The sequence below is a fragment of the Rhagoletis zephyria genome, unplaced genomic scaffold, assembly GCF_001687245.7.
Source record: "Rhagoletis zephyria isolate East Lansing unplaced genomic scaffold, Rhagoletis_zephyria_1.1 Rzeph_scaffold_02579, whole genome shotgun sequence".
Lineage (NCBI taxonomy): Eukaryota > Metazoa > Arthropoda > Insecta > Diptera > Tephritidae > Rhagoletis > Rhagoletis zephyria.
The window spans coordinates 28,747-47,271 of NW_016159663.1; the positions used below are offsets into that span (position 1 = coordinate 28,747).

The 18,525-nt window shown below is 37.7% G+C and overlaps 3 protein-coding genes across 3 annotated transcripts; all 3 read right to left on the bottom strand.

Moving 5' to 3' along the window:
- Positions 1-319: 319 nt before the first annotated feature.
- On the bottom strand, positions 320-2,938 carry LOC108367196 (CWF19-like protein 1 homolog). Its single transcript, XM_017621791.1, has 10 exons — positions 2,849-2,938; positions 2,629-2,795; positions 2,460-2,561; positions 2,170-2,402; positions 2,009-2,109; positions 1,738-1,951; positions 1,546-1,663; positions 1,116-1,444; positions 889-1,046; positions 320-824 (listed from the first exon to the last, which is right to left on the bottom strand). The coding sequence occupies exons 1-10, from the start codon at positions 2,866-2,868 to the stop codon at positions 686-688; spliced, it is 1,581 nt and encodes a 526-aa protein (XP_017477280.1). The 5' UTR covers positions 2,869-2,938; the 3' UTR covers positions 320-685.
- Positions 2,939-3,568: 630 nt separating this feature from the next.
- Gint3 (GDI interacting protein 3) lies at positions 3,569-5,638 on the bottom strand. The gene is made up of 6 exons (XM_017621787.1): positions 5,553-5,638; positions 4,898-5,374; positions 4,728-4,822; positions 4,238-4,661; positions 4,018-4,166; positions 3,569-3,962 (listed from the first exon to the last, which is right to left on the bottom strand). The coding sequence occupies exons 1-6, from the start codon at positions 5,604-5,606 to the stop codon at positions 3,851-3,853; spliced, it is 1,311 nt and encodes a 436-aa protein (XP_017477276.1). The 5' UTR covers positions 5,607-5,638; the 3' UTR covers positions 3,569-3,850.
- Positions 5,561-6,206, bottom strand: LOC108367192 (uncharacterized). Its single transcript, XM_017621788.1, has 2 exons — positions 5,790-6,206; positions 5,561-5,714 (listed from the first exon to the last, which is right to left on the bottom strand). Exons 1-2 carry the CDS (start codon positions 6,064-6,066, stop codon positions 5,635-5,637), a joined length of 357 nt encoding a protein of 118 aa, XP_017477277.1. The 5' UTR covers positions 6,067-6,206; the 3' UTR covers positions 5,561-5,634.
- Positions 6,207-18,525: the final 12,319 nt, after the last annotated feature.

Here is an 18,525-nt window from a genome sequence, read left to right on the forward strand (position 1 = left end):
TATTCAACAAAAGCAGCAGATACCATAATTTTGAGGCTCCGGCAAATGTACATATAAATTTGCAGCATTAAAATTATTAACAGTCTTGAGATTCTTAAAGCCATGCGTACTGCTTACGTCTGAGACAAGAACTTCAAAAGACAAGCCACCAACCATTGTTTGGGCGAGACTGCAACAACAACCACAACAACGAGACTGCTGTTTGCTCTTGACTCTCATGAACTCTTTTCGGAAGGCGTTTTAGCTCCTGAAATTATCTAATGTGTACGTATACATTATAGATTACGAATAAAAATTTGCACTGATTTCTTTTAAAAGATAAAGTAAAGTTTTCTCACTTTTATTGCATGAATTCAAAATGTTAAAACATGAGGAGTGTCTACTTACACGCGCCACGGTAACTTTTACCGTGGATCCACAGTAAAAATTACGCCGAAAGAAGTTCCGTCCCACTTCTCCGGCAACACAGAAAGAAGAATTCTGAGTAGTAAGGATTATAATCCCTAAGCTCGGCCGAAGGTCGCTTACGCATAGAGAAGTTCTGCCCCACTTCTCCGGCAACACATAATCCACGGTAAAAATGACCATAGATCTACGGTAAAAGCTACCGTGGCGCGTGTGTGTAGACACTGCATAAAACATTTAATACATTAATCCATTAATGATTATAAAACAGTACGCAAACTTAAAGCGTAAAGTCATACTCTTGAAACTTTTTACGAAAACTTTTCACCATTTCAATCTCTTCCTCTTTATCCAATTTACAGTCCTTCCAGTCGACTTTCTCATCGCAGTTTAGCAAATTTTCAGAGCAAAACACATCACTGCAAATAAATTGAAAAGTGAAATAGCGAAGAAGTATAAAATAGATTGCGTATAGCAGCCTACCGTGCAAAATGCAAAGGAAAATGTTTCATTTGCCGCGTAATTAATGTGCTCTCATCAGGCAGCTCCGCTACGAAATAGGGTCCTTGTTGTGGCAGCATTTGAGATGAAGTAAGTGCAGGCAGTGTTTCAAACTGCAAGCTAAATTCCTCTGCTTTGTCCTATAAGAAGTAAATTTATGTAGGAAATTAGTGGATTTACTAAAGCATTTATCTTTCCGCATTACTCACTTCGAAAGCATGCTTGATTTTCCAGGCATAACCTTCATCAATGCCTAATGCATTTATTTGTATATGCGATGACTTATAGTGACGTTCTGTAAAGCAAACAACCTGACCTTGCGATTTGAAGAAATCACGTAATGCCTTCTTAAATTTAGTTAATTCTTTCCAGTCATCATCGGTGAGTAAAGATGCCGAGGAAATGTGTGTGATGGACATGATGAGCACGTGAAAATCGTTGATTGGCCCTTTTGCTAGAGCTAAATAGAAATTCTCCCCAATTGAAATGACCAAATGCTTTTCCACATCAGGAGAAGATAAACAGAACCAACATTTTTCTGAAAGAGCAAGGATTTTAGCTTGGCTTTGTAGTATCGTGAAACTTTCCATGACTTTTCATAAACTTTTGGAAAGTATTAATTTTATTTAAATATACTACCTTGATCGATATTCATTATTCTCGGACGTTTGTCTTGTCGCTGGCCACCACTGCGTCGCTTGCGATTATCATCACCGCTAGAATGCATATCGTAGAAATATTGCTTGTTGTCCGATTGCTGTTCGATGAAATACATTTACGAATTCATACAAATATTTGAAGCATTTTAAAAAATATTTTTAAGAGCATTACCTCGCCACGCACTGTGAAATCAAGAAAATCCATGCCTATAAATGGGCATTTCGTTTCATTTGTGGTCTTTTGTATGAGTTCCAAAACGCGCATCTTTTCTACTGGCGTTAAACTTAAAGCATAAATATATTTCTCTTTTGCAGTATTACCTACATCTGCCAACGATATAAAACGGGTACAGAGTTCCAGTTGCGTAAGCTGGTCTGAAGGTATTCTAAAAGAAAATGAATGTTATTCGATTGTTGATTGTTTATTTGAGGTATTTTCTTACCTGAACGGAGGTGGTTCGTAGTATTTACTATTTAGGCCACAAAAATGATAGCGCGGTTTGATTTCTTTGCACAAAAAGGATATAAGTTTTGATGCATTTTTCTGTAAATATAAGCTTTACTTTAGAACCAGGATATTAAGAAATGTTATTATAACACCTACGGTATCTTCCACAATGCCATAAGGCCACTGTGAGGTCAGTAGCACATCCACGCCTTTATAGTCGGAAGCGGAAGTTTTACTGATAACACAGGAGTTGCGTATTGATAGAATGTCATCTTTGTCAAAGTATATTTTACCATCATCCCCAGTAGCTTTTAGTCCATCAGGTTTCTCTATACCACTCAAATATACAATTTTCACTCCAGAGCTCAGCGTATAAAGGCCGCGCTTACCTGCACGAAAGGCATATTAAACATGTTTAAATATGTTAAAGAATTTTTAAATCCTACCCAAGTACGTCAAATTGCTACAAATTTCGCCATCAACAATGTCATTGTAGAAAGGTACTGTTTGCCTTGAACAGGACCCAAGTATATAGGTTGGCACAGGCACTAGAAGCAAAAGAATTTAACTTTAATAACGATGCATCAAATGTCCAACTTCTTTCCAGACTCTTACCAGGTATGTTCCCATTTTTAAAAGCAGTTAGTTCATCGTTTTGCTCCACCGTGCCAAAAAACTCACCAACACAAAGCAGTATTTCAAAAGGCCCCGCTTTTTTGTTGATGCTTTCAACGCGCTGGAAAAGCTGCCGAAATCGTCCACGTACATCACCTGCCACAAGACTGAACGAAATGAATGATGTATATAGTTTTTTAATTTATTAAACTTTACTAACATTTTTATTTTTGCATCCATTTGATAGAAAATCCCAAATGGCCAAACGTCCAAAGTTTATTTACGTTTTTATTTGACAGCATACAGCAGGGCTGCCAAGGTAGTGTTTCGTTTGTCGGACCAAAAATCTGCAACTTTTGAATATTCACTTGTCCATAGTTTTAAATATTACGGCTTGGGTAATTCGCAAGTAGACGAATCAAGTTATGTATCTGCAAAAAAATGGACACATCGGTTGCCATAAATCGCCAATTCTCGAAACGTAGGTTGGCAACACTCTTTGGCGAACTTGTATGCTGCTACAACAACAACACTGGAAATGTCAAAAAAAAGGTTGCCAACTCTGCGAAAATACTTTCAGTACATTAAAATATATCCATTAATCAACATATAAAATCCACCTTCCTGATTATCGGATTAACTGTTATGTAGCCTTATTTTATTGTTGTAAAGAAATAAAACACTATCTTCAATTTGTTGTTCCGAAGCAATGTTTATTTCTTCCGATTTATGATAAGTAACAATAATAATGAAATCTATTCAAAAAACTGTTGCAAGAATAATTCTTCGCGTAAGTAAATATATTGGATTTATGTACATATCGTCGTTTAAAGTTCAAAACCGCGTATTAAAATTTTGAAATATGAGTGTTTACTCTCAAGAAAATAATTTATGCAACCATACGTTTTTGCATTATCTTGATACGCGGTTTTACAGTTTGTTGATACGCGGTTTTGTACTTTAAACGACGGTATTAAAAAAATAAACTGCGGATAAATGATGCAGTGATGTTAAAACGTTCCAATATCTTAATTGCCACCACGGAAAAACATTTTGCTAGACAAAAATATGAGCTTTAAAACATTTATAAATATAAAGGTATATATATAATCATAAATTAACTAGTAACTAATATAGCAACACTTATATAAATTTTTTATATGAGTGCTGAATCAATAAAGATCAATAATCGTTGCACTCATAATGTTAATTAGGACGCATTTCATATCTTCTGCACTAGCATTAGCATTTCTTCCTTGAGAAAATTTATATCATCAGCACCAGAGATAGTTGCGCCAGGAATAGTAAAGAGCAACACAATGTTTGGAATGAGTCTAAAAATAAGTAACATAGTTATTTGAGAAAAGACCTATTAAATTTTAACCCTACCGCAAGTCATATAAAGTCTTTTCCATGTCTTCTTCGGTGAATTTGATGCCATTAGTAACAACTAAATTAAACTCTAGATTTTCATCGATTAAACAAGACTGAACAAATTCATAAACGTCTCTAATTTTTTCGTAAACATTAAAGGTGCCCTGCAAGAAAAATTCAATGTACATATAACTTAAATCCGTGCATTTGTAAAAGCTTGCCAACGCTCTCTTACCTGTATATAAATACCATTTGGGAATTTAACACGTATCAATGCGAAACGATATAAACGCAAATTGCGTTGCTCTTCGCGCTCGCGCATCGCCTTTGTTCGCAATATTTGCGCACTTTCAATAGCTTCGGTACGTAGCTGATGTTCACGCTTTATTTCCTCTGGTGAGATGCGGTAGAAATCATCCGGCAATTCAGCACTTCGTGCCTGAGATGGCATAAGCACTCTAATATTTCTATCCAATTCTAATTCTATAGTTTCAGAATTTTTTAACGCATCTAGCAACGTTGGCAAGTCATAATTATTTTCAACATTTTCCTTAGACCAAAGTAAAAAGGGTTCCCCATCTATTTCAATTTCACGAAAACCAGCTGCCATCAAGAAATCTAAAGCTCCTTCCACATATCGCACTTTCTCCCTAAATATTCTGAAAATAATATTAAGTAAGTGGGATAATATATATGTATAATTTGAGGCGCATAAAAACACGTACTTATTAGACATTCTTATCTTATAGTATTTCTCTTCATCGGGATGGTTATGTATGTTTTCAAGATATTTCGAAAGCGTCTGAATGCAGTCATCAGCCTATAAAATATAAATGTACGAGCATTATATTCGCCAATTAGGAAAAATGAAACTGCAAAATAAAGTCATTCCTACCTTTTCACGTGTATTGCAATTACAAATTATCAGACAAGCAGTCAATGCGCGTTCAAACTCCAATTGCTGATACAGAAACTCTTTAATTTTTGCTTTCCATTCCTTTCGTGGCAAGATTTCCTCTCCAATCAAAGGACACCGAAAGAATACCCCCTCACAAGCTAGATTTCTGGTTTTGGTTGTCGCTGTGCCAGACGCGCCTGAGGACAAACTCTGATCTTCTGCTCTTAATTTTTGTTCTGCTTCTAATTCTCGCTTAGCCTGCGCCTTAATAGCTGCCAATGAGGTGTTAAAATCTTTCGATTCTTTCTTTTCAAATCGTGCCAAAGCGGCAGCAGCTGCTGCACGAGCTTCAGAGGTAAGTTCCTGTCGTTTTGGCGGCACGTAAGTGCTACCGGATTTAGAGCTTGAAGTATTGGGAGGTGGTGCAGCTGCGTTCAAGGCGCGGCCTTGTCCCATACCGCCACCAATTTTGAGCTTTGAAATACAGATTTACATGTACATATTTTACCTTTTTTATATAATTGCTTGTGGCAAAACAGATCAGTAAAACATGCGGTATAAGGAATGAAAATGCGCATGCTGTATGTTCGGAAGCGCTACTGTTGTACCCACGTTTCTCTAGAAATATGTATTAATTAAAAAAATGGCTCACCTTAAATGCGGCTTCCTCCTTTTTGCGTGAAAAGAATTTTTTGATTTTAGACATTTCTGTTACTTCTAAGTCAGCAGCTGCTCTAAATCCGAGGTGAATGTTCTTTAGGCAACTTTAGTTTAGCGACGGATAGCTTGAGCTCTTCGATTTCCTTAAGTGTGCCTGCAGAATATGTTTGAGATTAGAAGGAAACATCTTCCTCGCACGTAAAAGGTAGGAATAATAATGCGTACTTACTTGGTCGTACGAATTTTTCTGTAATCACTTTGCCATAAACGCGCCAAGAGTACGCAATGAGTCCTGTAGTACCCAGCAATAGCGACAGCAGCACTTTCAGAAGCGTCAACTGTAGTGGCGAAAATTCAATGGGACTTCTCCAATTTCTCGTTGTCTCTGCTAATTCCCGTTGTAGTAATGCCGCTGTTTGCACTGCCACGCCCACAAAATGTTCAAAATTTAATGTGAGGGCTTGCAGGGATTGATTTAGCGACTGCTGGAAGGAATCGACATTCATTTGGTGCGATCGCTTGCCAATTTAAATTGTCAAATTATTGGTTACGCGGCTGCCACACTTATAGCTTTTATCGCAGTTGAAATGAATGCAATTCCAATGTTTTCAACGATTTTAAAAATTTCTAAAACAATTAACTTCACTGACGAGTATAACAAAAGAAAGTCAATGAATTGTCAGATTTTTTCGCAGCTGTTGGCTGATTCATGATAGTGTGGCCGCTGCCCATAATTTTCACAAATTTTGTTTTGTACCCACTTTCTGAGTTTTTGAAGACGCTGGCAGCTCTATCGTTGTTTTGAAGATGCCAACAAAGAGAACGCGTCAACTCTGTTTTTTTTTTTTTAAACCCTCATTTGTGCACCGTAAAAAATTTAAGATTACAAGTAAAATTTCTAGATAAATAAGAATTGTATAGTTCATAAAAAAGGAAAAAAAGTAAGAATAATAATGAATTAATAACAAGCCTAGTGCTAATATATAAATAGACTTATGTATACATGTGATATGACAATAATACAAGTCTGATTTGAATTTCAAAATAAAAAGTATATGGTTGTGGTTCTGCACAAATCAATGTAGTACAAACCAAGTCCAGGTTTATACCTTATTTGCACATCATACTGTTTTTAAGTTTTGTAGTAAAGTAATTTCTTTTAGTTTGTAAGCCACCACTCGTGTTCAATTGGGATCGTGATCATCGTTGGACCATCATACTGTGGTGCTGCGCTTACGACTAACGACGATAAACGACCTGAATTCTTCAGTATAACCTGGCCGCTGAGGCTCATAATGAGGCCTGGTCATACTTTTTTTAATGTCCGTTGACATTGTTAATTAAAAAAATAAAATAAAATTTAAGAGAAAAAATAACGATATGACTCATGGTGGAATAATTCGACCAAAAATATGATTTTGTTTTGGCTAATTATTTTTGAATTTTTTTAATAGTTACCATTGTTTTCTTTTTTTTTTTATAGTTACCATTATAGAAAGGGTTTTTTAATAACCAATATAGTGATGTTTTTGTTGCAACAGCATAAAAGTTCTCCAAAGAGTGTGGCGGCGTAAATTATGGTGGTTCCGGAGGTGGCAAACCTTTTCGACAGATTTTCATAAACGACTTTTCACTTTTGTTTTTGCTGTAGCAGCAGATCATTTTTACGTCCGTATTTGTTCCATCCTGACAATGGGGTTGTGTTTGTAGTGGCTACAACAACTCCGCCCAGATTAGCTAGCCTCTATGTCGCTGTCGTCAAGCTCGACTAACGGGAGACCCAAGAAGCGTACAGCCTCTTTGGAGTCTGTCTATAGAAACAAAGGCGTCAGCTAAGTGGGGTTTTGTAGGCGTGCGAAGAGATGTTTCGAGTGGTGGGGTGTCTCTCCGCATGCCGGACACTCATTGGGCATGTTCGCATCTAGTCTGGTCAGGTATGAGTTCGACCTGCTGCAGTAGCCAGAGCGAAGTTGGGCTATTCTGGTCCGAGTCTCCCGAGGAAGACGAAACTCCGTCTCGTCCACGTCAGGTGGTTGAGCACCCAGAAGGGCATTCACAGGTCTGGAGACTACGTAACTTGAAACCGACTCCCTGTGAATGCCACTCAGGGTCTGTCGATATGTTGTCGGCCCCAGGTGTTGCTTTACGAACCTTTGGACTTTGTCCGTCAGTTCGTATAGATACCTTCAGATATGCCTTGGTAAGAGCTCCTCTGCATGCAAGTGTATGTTCGGGTGTCAACGCTGCGGCTCTCTACTAAGAAATGCTTTCACAGCATAGTGTTGTGCTGCTTTATGGGGAGAATTTGCGCCTCGTCATGCAGGTGAAGTTCTGGCGACGTCAGTAGAGATCCGGTCGCTGTCCAGAGTGCAGTATTTTAAGGTCCCCGGCGACGATACTGGTGCTGCGTAGTTTAGACCCCATACAATTGCCTTGTATGATGCCAGCAACGCTTCCTTGGCTTTGCCACTTGAGGACCTTATTGCGACTCTGTACTTTGTTGACAATTGCGGTTGTATGCGCAGAGAAGGAGAGCAAACTGTCGAAAGTTACTCCGAGTTTTTTCCAGTTATTCACCATCGGAATTGGTATGCCATACATGTGAATTCCCAGCTGCAGTCTGACCTCCTTCGTCCAGGTGGTGATCAGGGTAGTAGAGGATTTTGTAGGGGAGAGCTTTAGCAGTAAATAAGTGAGAAAGCTCAGAGGGATAACCGTTTACTTTCGAGCACAAGTCATCAATTCCATTCCCAGACGCCATTATCAAGCAATCATCAGCGTAAGAGACAATCGAGAGTCCCTCTGGTGGTTGAAGGAGCTTTGAGATATAATAGTTAAACAGTAAAGGATAAGGACACCATCCTGTGGAACCCCCTGTTTTATTTTTCTAAGTTTGCTCAATTTGTCTCTAAACATTGTTGTGCTGTGCACTTTACGGAAACCACGCTGATGCTTCGCTGGAGTAAGGTGGTTCGTATAATACGGGAGTAGTAAGGCCTCTAGTGTCTTCGCTACCGGGGAAAAGAGTGTTATCGGGAGATAAGACTCTCCTTTGGTTGCTGGTTTCCCCCACTGGGACCACTCTTCCCATCTTCCAGATGTCTGGAATGACGAGAGTGGCCATTGACAGGTTGAGAACCTCAGCTAAATGGTCTACTCCCACGGTACCCTAATTTTGCAGCATCATCCATTTTCCGTCGGTCCCATGGTTTTAGAGGCTTTCGCCTTCCCGATGGCTACCTGAACTTCACTACAAGTGAAAACAAGAGGCGCGCTTTTTGTTGGCAATTTGTGCAGCCTTCTGGTCACTCCACGTTTGGCTTTGTCCGCCGGAGGATGCAGTGTAAATTTCTGGCTAAAATAGCTGAAAGATATTTCCACTCTGTCGTCGCGTTTTGTTGGATTGGTGACCTCACGGTTGACCAAAGCCTACTCACACCAGAGGTGAAGTTGCAAGTTTCAGATACTCTTCCCAGTTCTTTCGCCTATATACGTTCACAAGCTGCCGAATTTCCACATTGAGATTCCTGATGCAGGGATTTCCGGGAAAGGGTGCAAAATGGTTCTGTCAAGACGATTCCCCTTGGACTGCCATAGAGCAAACTACCCAAACTGCACAATATCTACAGACCTAGCCCTGCACACTCGAGAACACTCTCTGGCAGGATTGAACAGCTTACACTGCGGAGGAGTTGCATATGTGTCATAGTACACCCTGATCACCACTCAGATGTTGAAAATGGATTCGATAATTCCCTTCTTAAGCCATGAAGAAGGTGGAGACAGGAAACAGACCCATCTCCCTAATATCCCCAGTGGTAAAAGCCGTGGAAGTACTCTTCCCCCCGCCTGACAGGGCACCTAAAATTAGCCGAACACCAACATACATTCCAAAAAATAGCGCAGAGGGTCAAAACCAACGTCGACCTTCTGATAGGATGGTCCTAGTCGCAGTTCACCGGTCGAAGGCATTCAATAAAACCCTTTGCTTCGAAACTGTCCGACCCCTCGACATGGGAGACGGCAACTTCACAACTCGAGAACTCACATCCAGTTGTACATAGACCATCCGTTCAGCGATCTTAATCAGAACAAACCATAGTACTCGTAAGGACAACATGTCCTAGAAGGTCCACCAGCACCCGTCAATATAGGAAAAGCTGAACTGCCGAGATAGACCAGGTGCACCCTAGCCTCGGCTGAACGTAGAAGTGGCAAATACCTGCCCAGATTGCAGACACCCAACATCTCTTCGCATGCATTTCCAACCCGACGACCCTGACACCGGAAGCATTATGAACTGCGCCTATTGACGTCGCCCGCCTCCTCCGCCTCAGGCTTGTAGAGTCAGAGGATGAAGATGACGATACCCCGGGGGTTGAGCATTGCTGCAACACCAACAAAAACATTGCGATAGGCGGTCACCCTCTACCTACATATACCCCTGATGAAATCGGATACTCAAGCGACACGAGAACCACGCGATTTGACTTGACCTCTTTCGTTAGGCTGTAGAAAGTTTAGTTGTACAAAGCATGAAAATGCTGTCAGTGAAGAATTTCCTAAATCCGGAGAGATCGGCAGTAGGTTCGCAAAGAACTTGTCAATATTTTATTTATTCGCAACGAAAGTTTTTAGTCCTTGGTGGTAACTTCAGCTGACTGCTAGTTGAACCTTACTCAGGCTAACAGAGTAGAGGAGAGTATGCCGTCTTTAATCCTATGGAGTTTAAACTTTTGCGAAATTCGACCAACTGTTGAGGACTGCACCGATACATAGTTGAAGAGTCGCCGTAACCGAAAAGAAAGGGACCCTTTTTCGGGAATTTTTAGGATAAGATTGTCGGACATGATCATAGTCGTATGCGGCCTACGACGCCTAGTTTAGTTTTTTTGTTGGAATTAACACAAAAATCTGTAGTGCCGATTCTGAGTCAACTACGCACTGTGAATTTGGTCCTAAGGTGCTGTGCAATTTACGGAAGCCACGCTGATGCCTCGCTAAGTTATCGGCCGTCTCCTCCCCTTGGTTGTCGATTTAATATACAATATTTTACTCGGAACTTTACTTGAAATCAAAACAGCAGCAAGAAAACAGGTCACAATACTACTGCCGGCTAGTTGTCATTAACAATGTGAAATAAAACGAAAACTTGTGAACACCTAATTTATGACTTCTTCTCAACGCAATCCAAATTGCCAAAAAGGGTCATTATTTTCGAAATGTTTCTTAAATTTAACCAAATTTGCAGCAATTTCTGCTTCAAGCTTCCGTTTGGCTAAACAATTTTCAAGGGGTCATCTGGTGCCATTTCTTGTCTCACTTCCTTCGTTCTACACAAACAATAAGAAAACGAGAACAGCGAACTCGAATATCGTTTCCTTTTTTCAGGATTTAAACTGAATGTGTATACATATGTGTGGATATGTTGGAAATTGGCCAACAGTTGGTTACGTAATTTGTTTTGCGTGTAAAGGCTCGACGCATTGCTTCCTGGCTCGTTCCTTTGTTGTTGCATTTTTTCCCGCTCGTGTGATTTGCTTTCGGTGAGTGTGTGGTTGAATCTGGCATTTACCCAGGCATACATGCACACATACATACATATGTATATTCTAGGGATGTTTCGAATGTTATATTTTTTACATTCGCGAATAACATTAAAAAATTCTATAATCAACTTAAGTCATTGTTTTTATTACTTAAAAATTTTGTAAATTATTAGAACATTGAACGAGTGTTTAACCTATACAGTGTTTTAATCTAGTAGTCAAACCTCAAAAGGGGCATATTATATTTCAAAAAAAATATTAATATTTGCGGGCCAGATCTGTCAATTTGTCGTATTTTAGTTTAGTTTTCCACCAATCGAGAGGATTTTCACCGAGATGAGCTCGTTTTCTTTAAGATAGGCCTTCAATTGAGCTTTGATTTCACATTTTTTAATGTCTCCAGATTCGCCTTCGCTTTCGCTGGAGAAATCTAAAATTATGTCTAGATTGCTTATAAGCAGGGCACGGATTTTTAGGACCTAAAAACCTATAAAAAAGGAAAAATAAAATAACGAATAGGTAAAATAAAATAGCGAAATAGGCAGGAAAAGCCACTAAAAAAAATGCATTTATTTTAGAAATGTTTATTTTACAAGTAAAAAGAGAAACTATAAACTAGTTTCATAATTTGAAAAATTTCTACTTTGAATGTTTGACTACTTTCTCCTTTCGAGTTTGCAACTCACAAAAGTTTTAAACTACGATTGTAGTAACATTGAACCACAAAAGGAATTTTGAATTTTTCTGGCAGCATTTTAATTAGATTTTTGCGAAGAAAAGCCTTGAATGTCCTAAACGTGCGCTGACGTGAGTTGACACAAGTGGCCCCTAATTTAAATATGGAATGTATAAAACCTTCATGTTATCAGAAATAAGGGATGTTTCCTTGCCCTTTACAATTGAGAGTTAGAAAAGGAAAAAAGGCAAATATCTTAAAAAAGGCAAAAAAAACATCAACATCAAATGTGTATATGTATATAGAATCAACTAAAGCTAAATCATGGACATTCTTAATCGAATATACTCGATCTCTTCAGCAGGGAAAAGACATTTTTGATATAAATACTTATAAGACTTTTAGCAGTACTTGTTGAAGGCCCATCAATGTCGCTTGATATACTACTTAACCGTTTAGCACCTGAAGCTAAAAGCCGGTTATTGTCTGCACCCTGGTTAGACAGATTTAGAACAATTTCAACAATATTAGGGTGCACTCTCTGCCCATGTACACATTCTCATTCGCAAAGCATTCGTATCATTTAATGCGAATGCGAATGTCGTATGCGAATGTGTAAAATGATGCGAATCATTCGTGTAACGAATGCGAATTTAAGTACTCGCAACATCCTTGGTGTGTACATACATACAGTGACTATGAAAAGTATCGGTACATTTAATTCTTCGCAATGTAAATAAATAATATAGTTTGTACTACAACAAAAATATAGAAATAAAATCTGTAAACTTTCTGCAAAACTCACGAAAATTTAATTAACTTGCAACTTTCTAACCAGATTTTTTTAGAAAAATTCTTAGTGTGCAGTTTTATAGCGCAGTACTTTTTGACAATTTTTTCCCGCAGTTTCTTGCATACAAATTGTTTTCGATTTTTTTTTTTTCTTGATGGAAGAAAATAACAATTTGCAAAAAATCAAAGCGATTTTTTAACAACGTAAAACTTGCACTTTGCTAACCTAACCCTTAAAATTGATTACAAAGTTTCAAATTAGTAAGAAAGTTTATTGAATTTTCCTGAGTTTTGCACAAATTTTAGAGATCCTTATTTTTTATTTTGTTTTTTTTGCGGAACGAAGTATATTTTTATACAAAAATAGCGAAAAGCAATTAGAATAAAAAGCTGTAAATACATTGCGAAAAAATATCCGTGCCATTACTTTTTTCGTCACAGTACATATGTATGTATGTATGTATGTCCATCCATACGTAGATGAGTTTTGATGTACATATGTAATGCATACTTAAATGCGCATCCATCAGCTGTGCCAGGACGCACATAATCTAGCTGCGGTCTTTTCCTTACTTCTGTTGTGCGCATGCCTGCTAAAGTTTGTTATTTCGCTTGCTGTTTGCACTTTCAGGATATTTCCGTAAGTGTTGGTATTTCCTGCAATTATTTGTGCTTAAATTTAAATACAAAGCCGAAACGGGTGGGAGGGATCCGCGACTATCCTTATGGTTAGTTACGAATGTAAGCCCAGGCGTCAAACTTCGTTGCAAAAATCTAAACTTTTGAACTGATACAAAAAATCCAAGCTTTAAAATGAATAGAAAAAGATAGCAGGATGCTTTAATATTAATTTTCAAAGAGGAGATATTTTTGAGAAATGCCCTGACAGTCAATTTCATACACAAAAAAAAAAAATCAATATATTCGCAAAACAAGGCACCAAAAATTTTAAAATGGTGTTTTTGGTTTGTTTTTTATGATTAAAATATTTTAGAAATTCAGTGCAATATATAAATCAAATAAAAGATAAAGTAATAAAACCAATAGCTGCAAGATTCAAAGTTGAACTGCCACTGCAATGTTCTGGTTTTATTATTGTGACTTTGACATTTTCTATTCACGATGAAAGGTAGTTGCTACTTCGGCTGACAGTAAACAACAATTACAATTCAAACTATTACAAGACAAAATTTTGTGGAATTGTAAAAGGTTAAAATCTTTTGGTGCACAAGGACGAATCTGTATTTAAAATGTATTTTTAAAATTGTATACCTGAATATCCGTGTAAATCTTCAATATTTATTTTTGAAAAATTATTTTTCAAGGATTAATATACACACGACCACACCCTCGAATTTCGCCCTTCTAACTTTATTAGATTGAAAAAAAAAATATTGAAATGGCATTTTCAATACCTATTCCAGACTTTGTTTCTGTCGCACAGTGTTATCTACACTGAGGGAAATAATGCATAGTAAAAATGAATACTTTATATTTGATTATCGTTTAAAAATGTTCGTAGATATTTAAAAATAATATTTTCATACTAAATTTATTACGCATGTATTTGACTGTTCACATCTGAGTATATATATGAGTGTACATACGCACCCCAAGCATGCAGAGCGACGCTCTGAGAGCGGTGACAACACACACATTCATACATTCGCGTGCTGTGGTGTTGCTGGATATTCAACACATGCCACAATTTGTTGATATGCAGAGATTTGTCAGGGTTCGAATTCCACTGCAGGCAACATGCAAGTTAAATATTTTTTTTTTAGTTTTTATTCTGTTCATTCACTTCACGGATGGTTTTTCAGTACGAACGCGGTCATTTTAATATGCGCGTAATTGAATTGAATTTACCAATATACAGTTCTTTCGTTAACGTTTATAGTAGGATCAATTACGTTTCTATTTGATTTTAATATTTTTTCCCCTCAGTGTATGCAGTTCGTAGCAAAAAGTATTATTCTATGATTCTATCGTTACGCGCGATTTTTACCCAAGGTTTTCTCACTTTTATTGATCAGAAAGTGATCCACCTCTATTTATATAACAAAAAATCTCAAAGATGGCAAAAAAATAAATTTTTTTCCATGTGGAAAAATTGTCAACTTTGAACGATTCTACCTCGTAACGAACGAATTTTTGATTTTTGTAACGTTTTTGCGGCAGAGGCCCGAAAGTGTGTCGCACATTGTCGCCACTCTAACCTAACCTAACCTAACCTAACATAACATTAGTGCGTTCCAGAACGTCGACGCTTTGCAGGTTTTGGAGGATTTAGTCCAAAGTCGTTCCCGTACGCCACTATTGTTCACTATTCACATAAGGTTTATTAAAGGCGAAAACAGTTGTTCCTGTAAAACCTGCAAATCCTGCAAATCGTGACGTACGAGAACAGGCTACATTGATATGTACATATGTTTTTAGAAATTAGAGTAAAATATTTTCCGCCTAATACAACTGACGAGTAATACTCCAAATATTTATTACAAAGTCTTATTAATATATTAAAAAAAGATGATTGTGTACTCGGAGTTCATCAGCCGCTGACATCTAAGCAAGTTACAAACATAAATACATATCTATGTACAGTCCGACTACAGCCTCAGGCGCGTGTTTGGAATTAACATTGCAAAAGTGATTCGCGATCATTTTTCTGCAAGCTTTGTTACTTTATATGTATGTATTTAGTATAAGAAATGAGCACGAGTGTTTGCAAATACGAATATGAGAAGAATATAGCCATATATACATACATACATACAAAAATACAAATATAAACATATGGCTCATTCCACGGTGACATCCACATTTCAAGGCTTAATTCTAAAACTGTAATATAAAATTCTTTAAAGCGAGTATTTTCTGATAGGTTTTCGAGATATATACAATGTCAAGGGAAAAAAAATTCAAAAACAATTAAATTCAAACGAGTTATATGAATTTTAGGCAAACCGTATGAGACACATATATGTATACTGATTTTACCCTGACAAGTGAAGTAATGGTTTTTTTTTGTATCCGTCACAGCATAGCTTAGTATTCCCATCGCTCGAGCAACATACATATATTTATGATCAGCTTTATCATCGGTGATCACAAACAGATATATGATACATTTCAGATTAGCAGATAAGTAACGGTAGCAGTCCCTGGCCGAATTCATTAAAATTTGTGAAACTTTAAATTGCGACGGGTGTGACATGTGGCGGGCGTGACCAACATAATCGGGTTTTTTTTCTAAAAGAAAAGCATATAAATACTTAAAAACAATTCGCACATATTCGCCTGTGTCATAGCGTTACTTTCGTCAGCTTTTTTACTTTCTTAAAAAAAAAATACTATTTATTGCATTTTGTGACGGGCGTTATATTAGAATATGCTTGGCTTCAATATATAACAAAATAATCAGTACTTGCCCAAAAATCTTGAAAATTACACTGTTACACTGTTGCATTGACCGTTTAAACAATGCAAAAAAGACAATAGACTATGAAAATCGGTCTTGTAAATTTTGAAGAAAAGTAACCTCTCATATGAGTTTGTAAATGGTACCAGCCTACGTCAAAAAATATCTGATTTTGAGCTAAATTTCGAAGTTTTGGCTTTCAGTCGTGAAAGTTAGATTTATTTACTCGTATTTATTAGAAATAATACACACAAATTCTTACGTTTATTTTCGTTTCATTCAGTATCGCTTACCGTGGAATGAGCCATGAACATTCTTACTTACAGACTTTTGTATCTTAAAACGTGCAATTCGTGCACACGAACTCAATTGTTTGCTGGTGTTTTTATTTTTTAATGTTGTTGTTCGTGTTCTTTGTTGCACATAGTACAGTCACATTATTCACTCATTGTTTATCTTTGCATTTGATCTCTATGGAGCGAATTTAATTTTTTACAATCATTATAATTTTTCGCTTTCACAGTAGGCTATTCAGACATGATGACTTTTAAATCTTTAAAACAGGGGCGCCTACGGATGTTGAAGTTAAGATAACCAGTAAGTTACCTGATGACAAGTGTATTTAAAAGATTTTTGTGCTTACTAAGGAAAGGATAACTAAAGATCCTGGTTCGTCTAAGATACTTTTCGGTTTTTCTGTGATCATTTTCGGTTCTTCCGAAATGGTTTTCCGGGTCTTATGGAATCGAGTTTCAGTTTTTTCAGATTTTTTTTTTCGGGTCCTTTGATATCGAGACTGGGTTCTTTTGGTTTTTCAGTTGCGGTTCCTCGGTTCTGAGCATCACTAGTCCGGATGAAACAACTTTTGCTGCTTATCCGATTATGTATTTGAAAGGTTCGCTCCTTCGTGCCGTAACTTTTCAAGAAAAAACGGAGTTCTGTCACCCTGGTACAGAACATTGGCAGCTAGAAGCTGAGCGCCCTAAATGAATCATTGGTGAATTACGACACCATCCACACGCTTTAAAGGTCATTCCTGGTATGTATATATGAATGCATATTTTTAAAATGTAGTTATACACTAAAAGTTCTCAAACCAGTTTTATAATTAACGCTAATCGAAGAATAACAAATATGTAAATATTTTAAAAGTTGGAAATGTCAAAAGCTGACTGGTCTTATCAAATTTACCAAATGGCCTAAACAATTTCGCATTATTGTTGCCACATGGGCAGGACACGCGATTGGAGTGCAGCCGCTTGAAATAAATGTTGGGCCATACGCACATAAAAACCCAATATAGGTGTAGACAAACACACAAACACACAAACACACACACACATACTACACTCAGGCACATACTGCAACTACTATTGGCGCGTAATTAAAATTCCATTGGCGTCTAGCGTGTCTGCCACAGTTGGACACCACAGCAAACGGCTGGCTGGCTGCAATTCGCAAAGTTGTTGCCTGGTGCAACAGTGGAGTAGAGTAGAATGGGGCAGTGGTATTGCAGAATGCCACGAAAAATTGCAGCAGAACTGCAAACTTAGATTTTTGCAAAATGCGGCATGCTACACAGCAACAAAAACAAAAACGAATGTAGAGAAAAAACAACTCGCAGCGAAAATGCAATGTACACAATAGACGGCGTCATGGAGCAATGCAACCGCAGCCGCAAAACGAATGAATAAGCAGCGGCGGGACGGCTGCGCAGCCGCAACTGTGGCGATGTTGCAGCTGGAGCCTAGAGTTAGAGTTGGAGCTGTGCGCTTAGCTGAACCTGAAAAACTTGTTCATTGGATTTGCCTTCTTAGTGGCTGGCTTTGCATTCTGTTTACAAAATCAGCTACTACTATTTTAGTATTGTTTTTGTTTTTGTTTCTAGTTTGTCTTTTGTGCGTTGTTGTTGTTACTTATTTTCGTACGATATGCCAGCCAATGCCGGCTAACAGCAAGTACCGAAGTGAAACTATTGCATTGCGCGCATAGTTGCGCATGCGCACCATCACCAAAAGTTGCAAAAAAAAACTTTAGCCACGGGGTTTCTTTTTGTTTTGCTGGTCTGTTTTGTTGCCAACATTCGAGTATTTGTTGCCAGGTTTGCCACCTCTGTTACAGCAGTCGCAAATGCTGCTTAGTTGCTTGAAAAACTGAGTCATTATTGCAGAAGCTGGTTTTGCTCCACAAGTTTACTTTTTCTTTTTATTTTATCGAAAAATTTTCGCTCTTGGAAAAGTAAATTGTGGTATGAGGAAAGCATTTCTGCGCTGCTTTCCTGCTATGGATCGTTAATCTGTGGCATCACAAGCGGCCAAGCTAGTCTGCTACTTGGAGCATGTCGGCTGGTCAACCAACCACCAGCCCCCGCACTTGCTTGGCATGCTGGTTGGTGCATATGGAGGTATGTATGTTTGCTTATAGGTTATGTTATGTACAGTTGTCCACAAAATAATAGGAGTGCGATATTTTGACCAGTTTTGGCTATTTGTCTTTTGTTTATTTAATGTTTATTGTTTTTTTTTTT